Source organism: Epinephelus moara, chromosome 18 (genome assembly GCF_006386435.1).
Source record: "Epinephelus moara isolate mb chromosome 18, YSFRI_EMoa_1.0, whole genome shotgun sequence".
Lineage (NCBI taxonomy): Eukaryota > Metazoa > Chordata > Actinopteri > Perciformes > Serranidae > Epinephelus > Epinephelus moara.
The window spans coordinates 28375834-28399014 of NC_065523.1; the positions used below are offsets into that span (position 1 = coordinate 28375834).

The 23181-nt window shown below is 41.7% G+C and overlaps 1 protein-coding gene across 1 annotated transcript in view; it reads left to right on the forward strand.

The window, feature by feature from the left end:
* The window catches only part of nherf1b (NHERF family PDZ scaffold protein 1b), a 39743-nt gene extending 17047 nt beyond the window's left edge, over positions 1–22696 (forward strand). The window contains exons 2-6 of the mRNA XM_050068558.1: positions 9767–9940; positions 14469–14622; positions 18379–18422; positions 21784–21903; positions 22001–22696. Coding sequence (XP_049924515.1) covers positions 9767–9940; positions 14469–14622; positions 18379–18422; positions 21784–21903; positions 22001–22138 — 630 coding nt within the window. The 3' untranslated portion in view covers positions 22139–22696. The remainder of the gene's footprint in view (positions 1–9766; positions 9941–14468; positions 14623–18378; positions 18423–21783; positions 21904–22000) is intronic.
* Positions 22697–23181: the final 485 nt, after the last annotated feature.

A 23181-nucleotide genomic window follows, 5' to 3' on the forward strand; every position in this document is an offset into this window, starting at 1 on the left:
ATTGTTTATCGCAGCTTCCAGGGGAAAACCAGAAACAAGTCTAAAACAGGGTAACATCAACCTCTGGATAAGGAACCTGTAAACTATCTAACACACACACAGAGGAACTGTGCGCTGGAGCAGCAGATGCAGTGAGATTTGTGTGACAGCCGTGTGACTCAGAAGTGCGTTTTGAGAATATTAACACAGGCCCTGGTTTTGTTTTGGAGCGATTGGTATTCAAAGCAATCTCTTATATGTAGTTGCCAAATCCTTCTGAAGTCTGTGTAGTGGAGATAGAAACCACACTCGTATATAAGCTGCATGAAAGAGGGTGTATCTCACAGGGGGACCTGTTATGCTCTTTTTCAGGTTCATACTTGTATTTTTGATTTCTACTAGAACATGTTTACATCCTTTAATGTTGAAAAAAACCCACTTTTCCTCAGACAGTCTGTGCTGGAATACCTGTGTTGACCCTCTGTCTGGTCAGGTCTAGCACCATACTCTTAATTTAATTCACAGAGACAATTACAATGCTATCTGCATTCTCGGCATCTCTGCTTTATCATTGCAGCCGGGGGAATAAGTGCACTTTGTTCTGTGAAAAATCACTTTGAAATGTAAAATTAAAGCTTCAAAATCAAAATCTGATCCAAAGTCAGGGAAGAATTAACAACATCTGCAACTATGATTACATGTTTCCCTGATGTTAGCATGGAGCTACATGTAGCAGTGTACTTGCAGCCAGAGAATGACTTTAACATAAATTAGAGGCATCTTGAAAAAAACAAAATCCAAGGCAACTCTTCTCTGGTGCACAAGTTAAAAGGCCTTTATTAAATGGCTAGTTCATGATGAACATTAAAATCACCAACATGTTTCGGCCATGCGCACTGGCCTTCATCAGGGCATAAAGCTGCAGGGTTCACAGGTGGCCTAAATGAGGCCCTACTCAGGCCTAAATGAGGCCCTACTCAGACATGGGTGGAGCCGATCAGCACTCCATTTGCCAGACTGCAGGCGTATAAGCAAAACTCCCTTTACACAATGCACTCATAACTAGAAACCTGCATTATGGGGCCAGTAGGCAAACAATGAGAATATAACAGATATAATTAGAAAAAATCACAATAAACCATCAATAGGTCAAATTCTATAAGGAGAACAAAAAAATATATATACATAGACTGCATTCAGAAGCAGAAGTAACATGAAAATTAATAGAATATATACATAAAACACAAAAAAGAGACAACCAAAATAAGAAAAAAAGACACTAAATATATGCAAACAGATATACGAAGCAGGGAACCTTTACATAGGAAGTATTAATTTACAAAAATGGAGTAAGGTCAAAGTCCTCATTAATTCCTGGATGTACAGTAGCTTTCAATTTGAAAATCCATTCCGCCTCTTTTTGATTGAGACGTTTCTGTCTATCCCCTCTTCTATCTGCCTCAGGGATATGGTCAATGCCCATAGCCAACACAGAGGAGGGGTCATTGCCATGATGTTCTTTGAAATGTTTAGCCATAGGGTAGTCCAGGTTACCTATCCTGATCGCATACTTATGTTCTGCAAGTCTATCTTGTAACCTGCGTTTACATTAGAGGCACTTTCTACTGTGAAAAATTACTAATAAAAGATTCTAAACCATAATCTTCACAAGTTGACATTTTCTAGCAGGATCCTGATCTGAAATCAGGGAGATAATAACAACATCTGCAACCAAGTTTGCATGTTTCCCTGATGTGAGCATGTCACTATATGTAGCCGTGCATATACTGTAAATACTTGCAGTAGCGTGCCTGGAGCAGATGACCATTTAAAGAAATCTGTTAAAAGCTGGCATCATCGTGTCTCGAAAGTAGAAAAAAAAACGTTGTAAACAGAGTGTTCAGATCGATCTGAAGCCTGAGGTTTCTCTGAATCAGAAATACTTTATTGATCCCTGAGGGGAACTTGTGATCCGTTACAGTCGCTCCGATGTAAAGAAAAAAGAATTATAAGAGGTAGGAATAAGAGTATAAAATAGAAGTATGTAAATATCAAAACAAATCAAATTGAATTGAATTGAATTGAAACTAGTAATTAAGATATAAAAATATTAAAAATAAAATATATTATACAACATATATCAGTAGAATAAACAAGAATACAATTAAAGCAAACATAAGAAATATGTACATTTATGTGCACTCTGCTCGCAGGGATTACTTTTAGATATGATTAACTCATTATTTAAAACTTTGGCCACATTTAATATGAACATCTGACATTGTAACGTTTTATATATGACAGAAAATAGGGAAAAGCATAATACATCCGCTTTAAAGAAATAAGAGGCTTCACAGCAGCAGATATTTACAGTGAAGTAGTTATAATAGACATTTGTCTCAGTGGAAAATGATGTGATGAAATTTCTACTTTCTACATGACAGAAATAAGTTTCACTTTTTTGGACTGTCCAGTGTTACTTAACTTTGTGTGCACCCTAGCCAGTGTTCATACTGTTTCACTAATAGTTGCTTCTGCTAGTTGAATATTTACAGTACTGTTTACACTTGATACTAAGCAACATTGATTAAGTCAATTGTTAAACTCAGCTGATGGTCAGTTTCTAGAGTGCTAGAATCATGATACAGAGGATACATGTCATGTACAATCATTCACAATCTCTGTTGCTCAAGAAAAACACAAACCATAAATAGCTTAAGGGTGTTTCAGAGTGTTGAAACATTATGAAATAAGTGAGATAAAACTGTTCATGCACAGCAGCACGCACACATGTGCCATTGTTCACAATGTAAACAACCATTCACTGTTAATGGGGAAATCTGTCTGACAGCAGAGCAGCTCAAGATTCAAAATGTCTGCAGTGAAAGAAGAATATTGAAGTCTTTATTGAGTTGAAGAGAAAATTTAAAGGAACAGTTAGACATTTTAAGAAATACAGTAAACATGAACCCAGTTAGCTTAGCCTAACATAAGGGCTGGATACAGGAGGGAACAGCTAATCCATGTCAGATTTGCCTTGTTACATTCAGAGAAGCTTTTTGATGCCTGGCTTCTTTTATTACACGTCAGATACACTTACTTCATTCTCTGCTCACTAGACTCATTTAAGTGTGTTTTACCCTACAGACACTTCATCCTCCACATGCTAATTTATAAACGCCTCCTTTCCCATGATTTGTGTGCATGTGTATTTTTTTGTACGTCTGCTTGGGTGTGTTTTGTATTTTAATTTCTCTTTCATGTCAGGAAGTTGAGCCAGCGCAGAGGGAAGCATATTGAGGGAAGATGTGTCAACAGTTCCTGTTCAACACTTCCCTCCTCAAAGGAAAGTTTGTGTCACAGAGAGCGTGTGTTCAATCTCGAAATGCTGTTTTTCTGGGCAGAGAGGAACCTTTCACACAATAGAAAAACCGTGTGACTTTGATCTTAAAGTGGCAGTCAGAAATATTGATAATGAGGGTAGCTCTGAGTGTGCCAAATAAGATTTTACACCACACTGACTCAGATTTGACTCAGATTATTTGCTTGATGGTCACAGAAACCTTTTTGATTTTCACCGCCCTGATATAGACTCACAACCTCCAAACAAAATCTAAGGAAGCAGCACAAGTAGATTAATAAGTTTATGTTTTCCTTTCACACATCATGTACGTGCTTAAGGGCAGGGGTGGAGTGAGATGTTGTATACATTCGGGGCTCAAGGAGGGTCTGGAGGCATTCTCCTCAGGGGAGATTTTTTTCCTGTTTACCGCAGGTATAGACCGATTCACAATATTTTTTTGTTTTGTTTTTTACAATAACTAGGGCGTAGAATCCCCCAAGCATGTACATAGAATCAAATGGCGCTGTGCAAACGCTGCCTCAATTGATTAGTTTATAGTAGAGTTCTCGAACTGAACTGACCCATGTGAGTGAGGCCCGAAACCAGCCTGTCCGAGATCGTCACATAAAATACTTTGCCCGAGCCCGACCAAGTCCGACCCCCCAGAAAGCACTAGTCGGCTTCTAACACTTGGGACACACTTGCTGTGTGGCAGTGCAAGCCATGCACATCTCCAACAGAAAATGGAGCAGCTCGGTTGATCACTTTCCAAACTGTATTTCCCCGCCAGAGAAGCTCCCTGCTCCAGCTGGGAGGAAGGACAGAGAGCCCAGCACGGAGCCTGGCTGCTCCTTCTCCTCCATCAATCAATTAATATACAGTCTGTAATATATCTTGGATCTACATTTTAAATAGATAAACTTTAGGGTGCAACCTAGACACATTAGCAGTGATGTAACCTGGGGTCATTGGGGTCTTTCATCATCATACATTCTCTCCCAGGCGACCCATCCAGGGTTGATCAGACCCTGGCCTGTGTCCAGGTAGCTAGTGTGGTCCACATATCACCCCTCTTGATCCACAGCCATCTTGATGCCCTCTCAGCAGCATCAGTGATGTTCCTGATGGCTCTCTTGCTGTGCAGTCCTCTGATCCCCAGTAACTTGAGGGCTCTGTAGAGGGACTGGTAAATCCTCGGCAGCCGACCTCGATGGGGTAGCATCGGGTCTTCCATCCATTGCTTCGACATTCAACAGTGTGCTCCTCATACTTGGCCTTCTTCCTCTCAGAAGCCTCTCCCATCTGGTCTTCCCAGTCTTCTTACCAGTCCGACCCGTTGGGCTTTTTGGGACTCATCGGGCTCAAGCCATTTGAGATAATAGAATGCCTAAAAATCTGTACATCATTTAGTAAAAACATGATAGTAAGAAAAAATGATCCTGTAGAGCCTTCATTCCTAAAATAGGCAAGAAATGATCTCATGTTACTATTTTTTATGTTACATAACGTAGGTAGAGTAGGAATTTGGCTTAAATAGCATTACTCATCGAGCAGTAATGGAACTTTTGCTTAGTTTATTTGCTGACCCCAGGGCTGCCCCTGACCAAATTGGGGCCCTAAGCGAAATTTTATTTGGAGGCCCCCATCCCATAGGTACAAAATGACCGTACAACAACTTGCCATTTAACTTGACAACCTTTACTGGCAATAACAAATGTACTGTAGATACAGTAGTTTGGCTGTATGAGTCAAATAAAATAAAAAATTCAACCTGAAATAAATAAATAAATATTAAATAAAAATAACTTCAAACTGAAATAAATAAATAAACAAATCTGAGTCACAAATAGCCATCAATTACTCATCAAAAGAAAGTAACTTCCACCACCTCAATCCCCCACCCTTGATTAAACACTGAAAATAAAATAAAAGAGGGAGACAGGTTTTTCCTATTTAATCTTATTTTGTTACATTTCTCCCTCTCCCCTCTCTGGAGGCGTCCGATCTCCCTCAGCCCTCCGCCTCTCCCACCTTAATTAAACACTGAAAACAGAAATAAAATACGGAGACATTCTTTTTTTGCATCCATTGCGCATATGCGCAAATGCGTCCCCTCGCGCAAAATGTGGCCCCCCATGGAAGATGAGGCCCTACGCACAGCGCGTGTTCTGCGTTTAGGGAGGGGCGGCCCTGGCTGACCCATTTAGAGAAACAGAGGGGAAATTACACAACATTAAAGATATTTTCAACACCTAGAAGATTCAGAGCTTGTGAGACAAAGTTCTGGGCTGGACCCCCAAAGGCACCCCCATCCTCCATCCACCTTCTGTTTCGCCAGTGCTGTAAAATGCGGGAAGTGCTCTAAACAAAGCTCTGAGAGGAAGTTCCTGAATTAAGTTGACCTCAGGCCAAAGCTGAGCCTGTCTAAAACAAATAGCTGTACTGGCAGTGTAAATTAGGGTACACGGATTTGTGTTGTTCAGCAGCAGATAAGGACGTTCAGTTTGTTACTGAGAGTATGTGGAGGAGTCATACAGTGTCAGCTCGTAACTTACAGAGCGTCCCGTAAATATTCTGTGGTTGTGCCTTTGATCTGACAAGTGTATATGTAAGTGGCAGCTGTGTTGATCAGATTTACGCTGTGAAGTTATGGAGAACTTAGATTGTATTTGTTGTAAACACATGAAACACAAGCACACACACACACACACACACACACACACACACACACACACACACACACACACACTTGACAGCCAGTGGGTCCTTGGTTCCCCTCCCGGCTTGTGTGTGTTCAGCAGATTCCACAGATTTCAGACCCGCGTGGAGATTCTTCAGCCCTCCATTCCTCTCTGACACAAATCCTCCTCTGTTGTCCCTGCCAGAGCCTCTCTCTGCCTGCACAGGGACGCCTAACGTCAGCCAGGGCACCCAACAAGTGTCAGACAGTCTCATGCCAAGGCTGCAGTGTGACGGCACTCACTGTTTCATCTGCTTTCACGTGTCCAGCACTGGGAGTATGATCTGAGTAAATCACAGACTGTTCTTTACTGTTACAGGGAGCAGAGCTCTGGCATGAATCTTGATCGTTTGTGCTTCACTCTGCCATCACACCATTAAGTAGAAGGCAGAAAGCTCTGTTAGTTAATTCCAGGCATTCAGAGGAGGGAAGGTCAGTAATAAGAACTAACATTAGCTAAACTAACCATTAACTAGAAAGATAAAAATGCTCAGTCTGTGTTTTGGATTAAAGCCCTCGAAAAGGAAGGTGGTTTCACTTGAAGTTTGGGTGTAACACTTGAGAAACTGAAAGACGTGCAATCAGAGACAATCATTTTTGTATAATGAGATGAAATTATGATGAAACTGTGGCTGTAGGGCTCTTATCAGGAGCGCATCTGATCAGCAGGATAAATGTTCAGCACACACTCCAGCTGCTCAGCGGGCTCTTGATGGACACAGAGATGGACAATCTGCATGATGATGAGGACAGAGTGCTGTTTGCCAAACTGCTGCTACATTTAAAGGGAAAGTTCAGTGCTTTACATGGTTCATTCCAAGATTTAAAACAATGCAGAATTCAATAAATGAGGCAATTTTAAGACAATACAAAGAACAATAAAAATAAAGATAAAATACCATCACTGAAGCAGATACACAAAGTTGGCAACTAACTGCCCTGTAGAATGCACTGAGGTACAGCAAATCAAACAATTAGAGTAATACAAAATAAAAGAATACAATAACTGATGACAACAGTGGATAATAACGATAAAAATAATCCAAGGCTTTTTTGAACAGATACATTTTAAGAAGCGATTTAAAAGATGTCACTGATTCAGCAGCCTCAGATCCTCAGGCAGGGACTTCCAGAGCTGAGGAGCCTTGACTGCAAAAGCCTGGTGCACATTTAGTCGCCTTTAGCTTATGTAAGGCTGCGACCTGGCTCATAGGGGAGAAACATCTCAGTGGTATAGCTGGGGGCTGAGCCATGAAGTGCTAAAAGAGAGGCTAAAACAGGGCTGATATGGTCATGTTTTCTAGTGTTTGTTAAAAACCAAGCTGCTGCATTTTGCACCAGCTGAAGCCGTGAGATGGCTTTTTGGCTCAACCCTGACTACAATGAGCAATGAGCTGTAATCTAACCCTGAAGAAATGAATGCATGGATGACCTTCTCAAGATCATGTTAAGAGAGAGTACATCTGATTAATCAAAAGAAAGAGAACTGGACAACGCTTGCAATTTGTTTTTCAAAGGAGAGGTCACTTTCAAATATCACACCAAGGTTTTTGGCTGCAAGTTTGACATTTGCAGATAAGAGGCCAAGATGGTTTTGTACAATGGTGATGGATTTAAGAGGACCGAAGAGGATTATTTCTGATTTATTGTCATTTAACTGGAAAAGGTTTTGGTGCATCCAGCACTTTATGTCAGACAGACAGGATAAAAGCATAGCATAGCAATGGTAGTGGATATTGTATTTTGGAAAGGACGCCAACAGAGATAGACCTTTTAGTTAAAGAGTAAGATTTGAATGTAATGTTTGTTCCTTATTTTGTTGCTCGTTCTTATCTGCTAGCTTAATATCTGAATCAACTGAGTGTAAGATCACGTCAGTTGTTGCCAGATTTCATGAGAGTATGTTGCTAAGTATGCTTGAACAAAGTTAGTTGTCTCCTGATTTGTCTGCTTGAAAATATGCAATATCAGTGTCAGAATGTTTAGGAGAATTGTGGTTTATGAAAAATGGGTCCAGTATTTACTTCAGTGTCGATGGGGAGAAGGAAACGGTCATAATCTGTACTTATGTTTATTGGAATCCTAATGGGGTGGGGCAGGGGCGAAACCCACGTCACACAAATACAGGAAATGAATCTAAAGTGGGCCGTCTCTGTTTAATAGCCATCTCTAGCAGTAACTTCCTGGAGTCTCTGCTGGTTGCCAGGCCACTGGTTTTACATTTCGGTTTTTGTACGGATTAAACAAACAAGATATAGCATGTTAAATGTTTGGCTTCAGAGCTGTTGATAGATGTATTTCATCTCCTTTGGGCAGAGCCAGGCTGGCTGTTTCCCCCTGTTCCCAGTGTTTGTGCTAAGCTACGTTAGCCAGCTGCTGGCTGTAGCGTACAGAGGTATGAATGTTCTCGTAACCTGTGGAAAGTGAACAAGTGTATTTCCCAAAATGTCAGTTTTTCTGCAACCCTTCCATCCTAATTAAAGAATCATCATTCCTCCAAGTAACCTCTGTTGGCAGGAAACAAACTGTCGACTAAACTTCAGTGAGTGAGCACTCTGAATGCTTTTGTTGTTCTGAAAGAGTCTCAGATTGGTCATCAGGACTGATTAACACAAGTGTGATATGTGCAGCACTGTGGGAGCCACCAAAGTACAGTTTTTTTTTCCAGGTGCTTCACTGAGAGAAAAAGAGAAAAGTTCATTCTAGGTGGAGGTGGGTGGAGTGTTAGCTCTGAACAATTCTCTTACATAATCCAGTGAAGTGACCATCACTCACCGCTTGTGTCAAGCTGTATACAAGAGAAAATGTTGAGTCAGTTGTTACAAAGTCCACAGTTCATTTATGTCCACTGAAGTCATGAAGTAGCTTTAATCAATCAGCCTCTTCTGTAGAAAGTGAGTCAGAATTATTTATAGAGGCTCATTGTGTTCGAGGGTTTGCCTGACAGAGGGCGGGAGCACACAGACGCTCTGATGTGGAGGGAGTGTTAGGTCAGATTTGGTCACACTGACAAAGATTATCTTGACCAGCACTGTGTCTCCTGAGCTCTGTGGCTCCTGTATTTCATATTCTGACCTCTTTGATGACAAAGCCCCTTTTCTAAATAAAGAACCTGCTTCTTCCACTGAGCGGAAGGGAGGCTCTAGGGTTGAGCTTGAGTTTTTTCCTGGATGACAATATGGCTCTAACTCTTCCTGCCATCCTAGAGTGGGACTGGACGGGACAGGGCGAGGGGATGCGGTCAGAGGTCAACGCCCAGCTTCCATTGTCCTCCTCGAAGCCTGGAGCAAGCCGGGCTGCGGACCACACCGGAACTGGTCCCTTCCTCAAGGCCAGAGCAGCGTCGACCCTCTACCCCCTCCCCAAATTCTCTTCCCGGCAGACCTCCAATCATATGCCTCCAGGAGCCTCTTCCTTCCTGGCGAGCAGTTTGGAGTCACGTGGAGTCAAAACAACAGCTTCAGTTCAGACATGATTGTTAAAAACACACGGCACAACATATCAGCATGCAGCAGCCAGCTGTATGTTCAACCTCGGCTTTATATTCATGGTTAACGACTCACTGGAGCTCTCCGTAATCTTTGTGCCTCTTGTTCTTCCTGAGCCCATGGTGGAGGTATTCTTAACACTAATGCTCTGCTCTATGTTGATGTATGTCACATCACAGTGTATTAACGTATCTGTTTTCCTCTGGTCTCTTCCAGGAGGTGTTGTGCGCTGAGCTGCGGCCACGTCTCTGCGTGATCCAGCGAGGGTCAAACGGATATGGCTTCAACCTACACAGTGAGCGGGCGCGGCCGGGGCAGTATATCAGAGCTGTGGATGAGGACTCTCCAGCAGAGAGGGCAGGCCTGCTGGCCAAGGACAGGATAGTGCAGGTACTTAATAAGAACACTGACTGTGAGACCATGCAGGGCAGTAACTCAGTACGGTGTGAAAAGAGGGACATTTATGAAAATTACTATTGTTCTGCTGAGATGATTTTCTTGTTTGGAAGCTCCTTGAACAGAATGCTCAATTTAGGTGTTATGTAAGAAGCTTAAATATAAGTCCTTGGCAGTCTCTTTAATTTAATAGATACAGAATCATCTTTATGAGGAGTAACAGATTGGAGTTACACAAAAATAAGCATCCTGATTAGTCTGCCATATTTCCGTTCCAAGCAGCCTGTTGTGATTTTTTTTTACATGGATAAAAATAGAGAAGAATGGTGTGGCCTGTAATCAGGCCTCACCTACACTGTGAGAGCTGAGATAGAAAGCCTGTTTACAGTCTGAGAATAAAAAGTATGACTTTCTGCTCATGTCCTAGATTTGACCCTGTAGTTGCATCATTGCCATTAATGACAGATGCTCAATAACAGGCATTTTACACTGTTTTAGGACAGAACGTAAAAGCAACAGTACAAGTTTGACGGACAGCGACTTCTATTATGTTTATTTTAAAACAGAAAAGCAGTGGTAGAATATAACAAAGTACATTTTCTCAAGATTTGTACTGAAAACGACGGGTCCAAAATTTCATTTCTTAATTTATTTATTTAGAGGTTTTATTATCATTCTGTAGCTTTCAAGTCATGTACCAAATTCAAATCCAAACATTTACATTTTGGTCGAAGTATGAATGTTTTAGGGCCCTGACACACCAGGTAGAGTGTCGGCTGTTGGTCAATGTCGAGGTGCGGTAAGCGTCTGTCACACTAGTTTGTCTGTTATGTCCTGCGCCATTGGCACTAGTTGGCCCTTGACGGCTTTTTTTCCCAAATTCAGCATGTTGAATCAGTGCTGGAGCCCCGTAGGTGAATTATGTCGCTCTGATTGGCGGATGAGCTCAGTGCACTACTGGACAAATGGAAGTGAGGAAAAGAAAGAAACGGCTTAATTCAAGAGGGCATGACTTTGTAATTGTTTGTCTTGTTGTTTGGTAGCGCACAATAAAAATGCTTTGTTCTTTCAAGCTAATTGGAAAACTAGTGTCTTGAATCTGTTCTGTCAGTCTCCCAGTTTCCCAGTTTTTATAATGAATACAGATTCACGCCTTCTCCTAGTACAGAGAGTTATTTCCTCTCACACAGGCGCAGAAAGTACGTGCTAGCTGGCCACTGGCTGTAGTCTTTGCGGTGTGTTCAGGTGCAACTTTTCAGCCAAGACACAAGTGAAGTGTGGAGACACAAAGGTCGACCTTTTGTATCTCTGTGTGGACGCCACATTAGTTTGGATATTTTATTGTAATTTTGCTGTTCTTGATTATATACTTGGGTGTTGCAGTACTTTGCCTTATTTTTATTCCTTTTAGTATGTTTAATGTATGCACCAAAAAATAAACAAAGCAAATTCCTTGTAAGTTAAAACCTACTTGGCAATAAATCCTTTTCTAAATCTGATTCTGACCCAAAAGTCACACAATAACATAAACAGAAGTGACCGACCGAGGTGTTTGGTGGCTTTGAAGAGTGTGATGTTACAGTTTCAGTTTTCCGTCGGAAATGACTGTCTGACTGCAAGATAAAGCGGTGAAAATATTACACTGACTGAATAAGTACCTCTACAACCCCACTTAAAAAAAATCTGAGCTGACCCTCTCAGTTTTTATCATTATTTTCACTGATCACTGCTCTGACCTCTGTCACTGCCTTTTGCTAATGGCTGATTGGGTGTTTCCACCCGCAAAACCCGGAAGAGAACACGGGTGGACCCGCCCTTTAAGTGCAACTTTGAGGTACTTTACTTGAGTAACAATCAATCAACTAACAGAGAAAATAATCAGCAGATGAATCCATAATGAACATAATCATTAGGTGCAGTCCTACACAAAATAGTTAAAAATAGGCTCCACTAACTACAACAGTAAAATCCTGCTTTTACATTAATGCCTGTGTGATAATAATCTATCATAAGTAGGCTTTACAATAATGTAACAGTCACATGGGACATTTTTCTGCATTGAATACTTGTAATTAAAATACTTTTGATTATACTTTTACTTTATGTTTTCAATGCAGGACTGTCCATTAGTATCTGAGTCAAACAAGTCTTCTTTTACTCAGAAGTGGTCTGGTCTTTTCCCAAAGTTAACAGCGTGTTCAGAGGATTGTGATGTGAACTAACAGCCGCTGTGTGGGGTCTTAAATCCCTCACAGGACTGTCACTGTGAGCAGCCTCACACTGGAATAATCAGCCTCTTAACTGGTCTGGGGTCTGCTCTGCCCACCTCTTCTTTAGAGTGTACACTGGCCTACTGAGAGGTATGAGAGTAAACAAAAACTAAAATTACAAAGTGAATTACTGCAATTTCAAAATGACATAAGTGCAGCTGTGATGTAGGATGCTCAAAATAAACTTTGTATCATACAAGTCTGGTCAAAAACAACGGAGTGTGTGTTTAAATATTTGTTAAACGGACAGTTCACCCTAAAATCAACTGCATCACTGCACATAAGGAAGCGTGCATTTACTCATGGACGTGGCGCTCATATTGGAGACAGTCTGAGGTGTAAACATTACAATCTGTCACTTTAATACGCTCATGCTTAACAAAATGCCAGTATGAATAACAGTCTGAGCTGATGTTTGAGAGACCGAGACACCACTGACCCTTTTAGCCTACCACAGACCACATGTCTGCGTTTTATTGTCCTCTAATAGATTTTTACAACCATAAAACCTTGTGGTTGTGATATCATACAACCAACCATACTTCCACTTATTATTCAGCCAGCAGAAGCAGAGGCAACCCACAATGAGTGTGTCTGACTCACTCAGAGTAATACATTATTTTAACACATGGTTGAATCAGAGCAGCGGCGGCAGCGTGTCCTCTGATGTGGACTATCACGCACGCCTCCCTTCACTCCCTAAATGAATGGTTGTAGCAGAACTAGAGTGAAATGAGAAGGAAGAATCAGAAGAGAGGGAGGACAGAAAGAGGACAGAGGGATTAAAGGTCCCACAGAGATTTGGGGTCTGTATGAGAGTGTATAGCGAACGGTTTCCAGTCCCCCAGAGGGCCCCCAGACAGCCACACCACCCACTGAGGAGCGGGGCTTTGTGGGGAGCGGACAGCCATTGTTACTGCTGTTACTGGCCGAGCAGCTATTGTCCAGCTTCCTCTGTGGGACTGGCTTAGACATGCGGGTCCACCCTATGACCTAAACACACACACACACACACACACACACACACACACACACACACACACACTTCAAGACATTTCTCACATGCTTTCCCATGGTGATTCTATCCCAGAACTCTTAGCTGGTGTGGGAGGCAGCCACCTGACACACTGATTTACTGTATACCACAGAATTAAAGTGTCACACACAGTCAAGAACATGTAAACATGGTGTGTAACCATTGATTTAAAGGTCCAGTGTGTGTAAAAATTAGGGGATATAATGGCAGAGATGGAATATAGCATAATAAGTATGTTTTCTTAAGTGTATAATCACCTGAAAATAAGACGCTTTGTGTTTTTGTTTCCCTAAAATGAGCAGTTTATATCTGGATAAGGAGCAGGTCTTCATCTACAGAGACCACTATGTTTAACTGCTATGTTCCTACAGGAGCCCAGGACGGATAAACCAAACACTGGCTGTCAATAGGGCCATTCGTGTTTTTGCATTGGCCACAGGAATTACAGTAGCAGCCCCTCCACAATGAAAGCAAAGAAAAACACTGTTTTTTTCAACATGAAACTTCTTTATTCGGTCTTTTTACCCATTTAAATCAGTGAGTCTGTTTGTTTTGAAGAGGAGGAGACTGCTGTGGATAATTTGCCTCCTAGTAAAAATCTCCTGATGTCTGGATCTTAAGTTATGAGAGAAAAAAGATGAGCACACATTAGCAGGTGCTGAGTTAGTGGCTGTCTCCTACATGTCAAACAGCCTCAGAGAAACACTGATTTGTAATGTGACACTGCTTTCACCGGTTGTTTTGGAGAGGAAGAGACCTCTGTGGATAACTCAGCTCTTGGTAAAAACCTCCTGAACAATGAACACTGAAGGAACCTGGAGAAGTTTCATCTGGTTGTAATCTGCAATCCTCACTGCTGCATGACACTAAATCTTACACACTGTTTCTTAAAAGGCCAAATTAAAACAAAAACAATCATCATTTTTGGTGTTGAGCACATTATGACGATTCTTTTGTAAGTTAAAGATTGAAAGAATGTGTGTGTGCATGCGTACGTGCGTTTGTGTGTGGACACACAGGATTTCCTGCTGTGGAGCCTCTGGCAGAGAAAGTGATAATACTGAGAAAGAAATCCTTGACAGTGATGAAAACAGTTTGGTCACTTCTGTGTGGGAACAAAGATAAGACGGCCCCCAAAGAGGATTTTTGAAGAATTTTGAAGGATTTTCCACCATGTTTAAATAACAAACCAAAATAATCTCTTTGTTCTCCTCAGGTGAACGGTCAGCCAATAGAAGGGAAGACACATTCAGAAGTCGTGGCCGCCATTAAAGCAGGAGGGAGAGAGGTACATCTGCTGGTGGTGGACCCCGACACAGACGCCTTCTTCAAGAAATGCAGAGTGGCCCCCACCTCGGACCACCTCACCGGTGAGAGGAAACACAGACAAAACCATTTTACCATCACTAATAGGCAGAATAAGTTCTACTGCGGGCGTCTGACAAGGACGGAGTGAATGACCGCAATTAGCTCGTAACATTTCGCTCCAGGTTCATTGTCAGTCACAGTTGTAGACATGTTGTACACACAAGACATCGCCTCCTCCTGTCCTCCTCTCAACTCCAACAGATTAAAAAGCCTGTCACACTGTCTCTTGGCTCTCCTCTCCTCCGTTAATTCTTCCTATCTGTCTTTGTCTCACTCAATCCTGCACGGCTCTCCTCCTTTTCTTTCTCTCTGTGCCAAGAAACGTAGACAGAGACAGAGACGCTGAGACACTTCCTGCCCTCCCCCACACCCACATGTTGATGCCCTGTGGAGAAAGTTAATCTTTTAGACATAAATAGATCAGATCAGACAGATCAGAGTGGGATCGCACTGAGTAACAGTGTTGTTTGGAGAGTATAAAGGTTTAAATGCAGATCTCTGTCTGGTTAAAGTTTTCTATCACATTGCAGCTTGACACTTTATTAAAAAAAAAGGAGAAAGTCTTCAACTTTTAAGAATGTCATGGACCCTCGAGGGTCTTCGTCAGTAGACGGAGTTTGCTCAGCTGACATGGAGACCTGTAAAATGTCAGTCCTGTGTTAACTCCATCTTAGTTTTCCAGAAAACGTCTAATAAGATGAGCATTGTCTAGACTTTTTTTTTTGTCAACTGCTATTTCAAACGTCAATAAACCGATATATGACTGACATCTTTTTGCTGCCTCCACAAAAATATCAGATATTGTCGTCTCAGGAGCTGATGGGGATTCAGTGCCTTGCTCAAAGGCACTTACACAAGTCACAGGTCCTGGTTATAGCTACCACAGCCCCCAGGGGGAGCCCTGATACAGTGTGTGATTTGGTTTCTGTGTTTAAGGGGCCGACCCTTCACACAAAAAGATCCTCAAGCAGGTGGTGTGTGTGTGTGTGTGTGTCCTGTACTTGGCCAAGTGTCTGAGTGCCACTCTGCACCACGAGACCCCTCATGTAAACATGCTGCTGCCAATTGTCGGCATGGCAACAGACAGTGAACGGGGTGGCAAGACGCTGCCCTCTGTATCCGGGACGGAAGAAATTGATTTTTCTTTTGTTGATCTTTTGTTGACGGTTTAAAAGATTGTTTCCTGTCTTCCCAGTTAATTATTAATACATTAGAGTAAGCATGTGGGCGACATGTCCTGTGTTGATATTCCACTAATATGCCTGTTTACATGCAGCCGTGCATACTCCAATTAATGTGCCCTAACACGTCGTTTATCATGTTAAAATATGGAAACGTGTCTGTCCCTTGTGCCAGTATTATTTCTAAGTCGTCCTCCAGTGGAGGACGTGTTTGACCATGCAAACACAGCCTTCCTCTTTCATTGTTTCAACTACCCTCTTGAAAATGTCAACATTACAATATTTGTGCATATCCAAGATTGTTTAAAAGATGTGTTTCTCCTTTTGACCAGCAATGTGAGCTTCTCTTTAGGGCGTGCATCTCTACCTCACAGCCTTGCAAACTGTTGGTTAGACAGAGCCGACCATAAACAGACAAGAGGCAGTGTGTCCCAAACTGCTATAAAAACCCCTATTAAGATGCATTTTCTGCATACACTGTATACATGTCCAAAGAATACTATTAAAACCTGAATAATATCAGCATATCCCATGTCTTAATCAGAAAATATTGGTGTCAGAAAAAGATCTAATTCAAAATATCCAAATGTAATATGCTGTTGACATGGCCTGTATCAAACTCATAATATCGTCATATTGGGAATAATAGTGGAATATTAGCATACATGTAAATGTGCCGATTGAGATGGTTCATAATTTCCTGGACTCTCAAACCCTCCAGTGTTTCAGCCCAGGATTAAAAGTAATAACTCCCTCCAGGGGAGAGGTTCCAGTGAGGTGTTTCCCAGGTAACTGCCTGCACTTCACAGTGGGCACCTGCCTACAGTGACTCTTAACGTCAACACACTCATACAGCCTCTCTCCGAGCAGCCCGGCTGGCCAGCAGCTTTGTTTGGTTTCCAAGGCGCTCACTCCAAGTGGCCTCTCAGCCTGGAGCTGGGACTTGGAGAGGCTCCTCTCAGAGTCAGGGACACAAAAACACACACACACACAGCAAAGACCTGAGGAGGACTCAAATCTGAGATTAACTCTGGAGGACCAGCTGCTGTCTCCAGTTATAATCATCATTAGGTAGAAACACTTTTTGGCTGTGCGGAGGATCGGAGGGATGGAAGGTAAGAGATGTGTCGGACCTCTGTGAGGATGCCTGGCTGCAGTTATACCCACGTTTGAACACAAAATTAATTTTTGAGAGGTGCTAAGACAAAATGCTTATCCACAGATTGGATACTATCACAGTACTGGGGTGCTGATTCCATATGCATTGCGATTTTTAAGTATTGTGAGCTGATATTACGATTAATTGCAATTTTTGTTCACTTTTTTAACACTAAACCATGTGAAAAAGTTGAATCATACACTTCTAGAGACTGTATATTATGAGACATATTTCCAAAAACACACATCACATGTCAGTCAGTCTTTGACTTTTAATTCAGCAGCATCCTAAACTGCACAGAAAAGTGGTTAATAAACTAAGAACTGTTTCATTTGCCCTATTTTTAAATATTTTATTCCAGCTGAGCACTTTCTGATCTTGCTCTGTGATGGGTGCTATGTTAAATAGACTTAACATTTTTACTAAAATGTACATGTATAATAGAATGAATAAAAAGCACTGTTCAGAGTAAACTTGAACTGCTACATTTAGCTGTGCCTGCAGTGTTTTGCATACATTGATTTATTTGTGGCAGCCTTAATATCAACATTGACCACAACTTATTGATTTTAATTGAATTGAATTTAGTTTTATTTGATTTTTGTATTCAAAATGGGTAAAATTAGTGCTAGTGCACCCCGCCGTCCCTCCACCTCTCTCCCCGCCTCTCTCCCTGCCTCTCGGAGACTAGTCGCAAGGAGGAGAGCAGGTGGAAGATCTGAAAGGACCTAGAGTGACAAGTTAAATTCAGCCGGCACAGACCCCAGCGTCAGGGTTCACAGCAGGCTGGGTCTAATCTCTGTAAAGGCAGCAACAGAAAGTTTGCTTATCTGGTGGGAGTTTGCTCAGGGCTGGCTGAATTTGAGTCGCTATTCGAGTACCTTAAGGTCAGTATCCTCAGACCGTCCACCATTTTCTGCTCTAATTACACATAGACTGCCACGATAAAAGTGGCAACTTCTTTCCACCTGCGCATTTGAATCATATTGATTCAGGTACTGATTAAAAAAAAACATAATACTCAAGTGAATCGCTTTTCCCCCCACCCCTACTATGTGTCAGCACATTTTTACGAGAAAAAGCTGCAGGGAAAAGTTCCACTACAGCCATCTGATATGCAGAGGGTCTGTGGGTGCGCTGGAGGAGGAGGAGGTATAGAGGACCAGGAGGAGAACCATCTCATAGAAGATGAACCATGTATGAATAATAGATGACCTGCTCATACCTGCACTATGTAATAGAGTAGGTGTTGGTGGAATGAAAGGTGAGCTGCAGAAAGACTCTTGATCTAGCAGAGTGGAGCTGATGGTGCAGGACTGGACTGTGGGTATCATGACGTGACATTAGTCCTGACAGACGGGAAGAGTTGTAGTTTTGGAGTGCAATGACTGATTCTTGTGTCATTTCCGTGCCTACAGGTCCACTGCCTGAGCCTGCCATTAATGGAGGAATGGAGGAGAAGGTAAGATTACACCAGCAGCATGTACACACAAATACAGAATGACACTTAAAAAGTGTAGAGCCATCATTTGGTTTTAAGATTTACTCAAGAGCAAAGCCAAAAGTGGGATTTAAGCTTTGACGTTTGTGAAGAGTCGTCAGTCTCCCGCAGTGGCAACTTCCCTCCTCTCATATGGAGCCTCTTCTTCCTGACAGAGAGGACGAGGACTATTATAGTTCAGCTTTGAATACTCTGTGTGTGTGGGACAGACAGTCCAGCAGCCCGAGGTCAAGCAGCGTTTGAAAGTAACATGCAGCATTTTGGCATTCAGAGAACTGAGACGCTGCAAGTGAAGTGAGTTATTAATCACAGAGACGTGTACTGAGCGGGCTTTCCTGTGATTGTCTAAACGTTCTGGCATTCATTGTATGGTGCTTTGTGGAAAACCGCACCCAGCTAGTTCTCCATTAACTTTGAATTATTTGAGTGTTTGACCAAGGACGGATTGTGTGTACAAAATAAAAATTATCCAATGGATAAAGGGGCTCGACCCACAGTTTATTGTATAAAAAGGTGTATAAAACTGGAAGCTAGAGGCATGGAGAATGTCGCAGCTTCATGTTAATCCTTTTGAAGTATTTGGGCGTAATCCCAATAAGACACACTGGCCAGCACTTACTGGAAGAGACAAGGCCCTCGCAGACTTCAAGAAATAGTTTGACATTTTGTTAAATGTGCTTATTTGCTTTCTCGCTCAGAGTTAGATGAGAAGTTGAACGGTGTTTTGCTTCCCCTCATGAGCAAAAATGATCGCTATATGTCTTAATGTATAGCCCCTTTACCACTGGACAGTAAACCCACAAACACCTACTAACATCTGGCTTTTGTATGTAATGGGAAAGGTTATGATCGTCATTCACTCCTGGGACAAATGACTCTGCAGTAGTCACGGCAATTTATCAGCTCCAGCTCTGATCAGCAGTAATGGAAATACAACACTCAGGTGAAAGCGCTAACTTTAGCACCTTTGCTTTGGCGATGCAATGAAGCGCCACCACTTCTACATGCTGCTTAATTTTTTTAACAATGTGTTGTATTATAGGCTTTTAGGTTATTTAATTATTTATAATAGGCCTATCTTAAATGTTATTTATTTTGTGCGTTCATGGACCTGGGTAACGAGTTTTGTTCTCTCATGCTCTTCTTCAATAAACTGAACCTTGAACCAAATTACCGTCTGTCTCCGCCCAAGCAGCACTAGAACGTTGTTAAAAATTTGTTGGCACCGCGACTGTTAGAGAGACTGAATGACTGAGGTTTTTTTCTGGCCTCTATGCTGCTTTCTACTGTTTACTAACCCGTTTTCTGGCCCATCTGTGACGCATTAGGAATTTTTTTTTAAAAGAGGCATACTCATGTACTTCAGAGCCTACACAGCTCTGGTTTTCTTGCAACAGGAAACAGTATTTTTCCTATTTTAACGTGTTTTCCTGTGTTTAAAAAACCTGCATACAAACGTTAATTTTGGTGGAAAAAAGGGGTATATGAGGGACAGATTTTGGAGCTCCCTGACCATCCACCAGTTGACGCAAAACATTTAAGTCCACCAGCAAATGAACAGAGAGTTCCAGATGCTTTTGACAAGTGGGGAAGCCAAACAGTGTTCGTCTACACATGCTGCACACATTGCGATGACACAAAGCTGGTTGTAAATTGGCAGAAATTCTCTTTAACATTGTAGCTAACATCAGCACACTTGTTACATCTGTTTATTGCGGCGAATAAATTTAAATAGTCAACAGAAGTTAAATTCACGCAGTTGACACAAGGTGAAAATTAGTTTCGCTTTTTGTCTGAACACAAATCACCATTTCACACACTATTTCTTCATTTAGAGCTGTTGCCAGGCAACCAGCAGACACTCCAGGAAGTTACCTGCCTGAGTCCAGACCTTTGAATCTTCCCACTCCTCTGAGATTGAGTTGACTGAAAATGGAAATGAGGGCAATGAGTTGCCAGTTCTGTCTAACATTGGGCAAGGCAGTTAATGCTCTCAGCCAAGAAATAGTCTTGCACAAACGCCACCATATAACACTGAATTGCTGTTTTTATACTTACTGTTATTTTGCTGATAACAAAAACGACACATAACTAGTCAGTTAGTGAATTTTAGAGGTGTTGTAAGTGGACTTTTTTAAATTCAGACAGGGCCAGATTACTGTTTAACCCAGTTTTCTGCCTTTGTGCCAAGTTAAACTAAGTGTCTGCTGTCCGCTGCTTCGTATTTACCACACAGACATTAGAGTAGTACCAATTATCTGTCTGCCAGAGAGACAATAAGCATGCTTCCCAAAATGTCCAGCTTTTACTTTGAAATCCTGTACTGTACGTTCCAACAAAAACACAAACTCTACGTGTGTGTGTGCTTTTCTAACGTCACAGGAATGCTTCCTGAGGGTCTCTCAGGTTACCAGAGTGTCTCGTTCCCAGGTGGACACACTAGACTTGTATGTAAATCAGTGTTGATAAGACGGAGATAATTCCAGACTCTATGAAGACACAAGAACACCAACTAAAAGAAACCACTGTGCCGACCGTGGCTGCCTTCCGCTTGGGCGTTTGGCCAGATATGCAAAGTAAAGGCCGACCCAGGCTTCCCGTTACTCAGGGACTTTATGTGCAGCAGTGAAGTTCTATGTTCCATGTATTGTTGCGTAACAGAAGCTTGGTAAAAGGTTAAAGAGCTGAGAGGGAGGGGTGGTACCGAGAGGTCAAGGAGAAGTTGTTCGTGAGGTAAAATGTGAGTGGGTTGGAGTGGGTTAGGTATGAAGAGTATGACAGGAGACACTGATACTGAGGCTGCAGGAATTTAAATCCCTTCATCCTGTAACATTTGCAACTCAAACTACGACAAAAAACATAGGAAATAATTTGAATGGCATGACTCATTCACTAAGGAAGCAGGAAGAGTTTTTTTAGTCACCACTCTTACAAAACACATTTTAAACATGCTTTGCCTTTTGAATTCTCCCCAAATATAATCCAAGGAAAGCCCAGAGATGCACTGAATACTGAATACCAAATTAACAGACATGTTTGACAGTGAAATTTCTAAGAAGGAAACTCAGAACTCATCATTACTCACTTTTCTTAAACTACATAATTGTGTAGAGGAACACTTCAGGTGCCTGTGAAACCAACTCATATCCAAGGCTTCCCCCTTGTGGTGAGATGTAGTACTGCATCAAAACTGGCAAGAAAAAAAAAAAAAGTAGTTTCCCAATCCCTTAAAGACGTTGATGGTGTTAATAATGTCTACATATTCAAAGAGAGGACACTACAGGTGAACAGGTGAAACTAATAAATATGTTTGTGTTCCCAGGTGAACGGCAGAAAAGCCAAAGAGGCAGAGAGGGACTCAAAGCTGTCAATCAGTCCGTCTCCATCCAATGCCTCGTCCAACACCTCGCTCACGACCCCGCCTGCAAACACCCCACCTGAGGTACGTCCCAGGAAATATCCTGCAGCGCAATAACCTTACTTGATTTTCAAAATACAGTAATGTAACAATTTTCTTCCCCTTGTTTTTCATCATTCAGGGTTTTATCGCAGACGCCATCCCAGCACTCAACCTGTCCCTGCAGCAGGTCAAAGAGCTCGCCCACCAGAAACGCTCCAACAAGAGAGCCCCGCCCATGGACTGGACCAAGAAAAATGAACTCTTCAGCAACCTATAGGGCACCTCACTGCACCTCTCACACACACACACACACACACACACACACACACAGATTTATAGTGATTCTTACAAAGAGACGTCAGAAAGATATTTTTTACTGTCATGAAATTAAAACCTTAACTACTGGCACCAGACAAATCAAGCCAACCTGTAAAATATAGTCCTCCTATTATTATTACTCTTCATTTTATTATAACCCAGACGTTATATATAAATAAATGTATAATGTGCTACTAACAATGAGAGATGCATATGCCAATGACAGAGAACTGGACCGTGTTGAAAGTATGTGTGTATGTGTATCTATCCTTTGTGTGTGTGTGTGGACCCTGACAGTCCCTGCTGGCCAGAGTCTGGTGCCTGTGGAAACGAGGAGGAGTTGACCTAATGACCCTCCTCCTCCTCCTCTTCCTCCTCCGTCTGCTCATCTGTCCTTTAAAAGTTTATACTAACATTTAATACATCAGTGTCTTCAACAGCAGGAGTGAAACTAGCCCGACAATCAGTTCATCACATACGTTCAGTTTCTTTTTATGAGTTTGTAGGGATCAAACATCTGACTGAACAGTGAGGTTTTATTTGTGTAGATGACACTTTACATGTTAAAGCCCTTTTTTCAATTTTAAGAAAGTATATGATCCCAAAATAAGTTAACCACCATTGCTTTCCTCATATCCTGATGTGACCTTCCTTACTGTTGGCTTTAAACTGGAAAGAACTGTGTTTTAAAGATGGTTCTCTTATAATGTATGTATATAAATATATATATAAATATATCATATCATATGTATATTTTTACATTTTTGACAAATTCTGAAAATACCTGTCCGTTTCTTGCTACAAAACTGTCCAGCATTTATCCATACTCTGTCTGAATATATGATATCATCTTTAATTAAATGTGAACTTCAGTTTATTCTGAGTAGCTTATACCGTCCTCACTTCCTCACTTCCTCACTTCATGTCCGCTTCAGTTCACATTTTGGAGCATAAAATGGAATATTTTTATTGCTCCTGAAGGAATGAGATTTTTACAGGTTT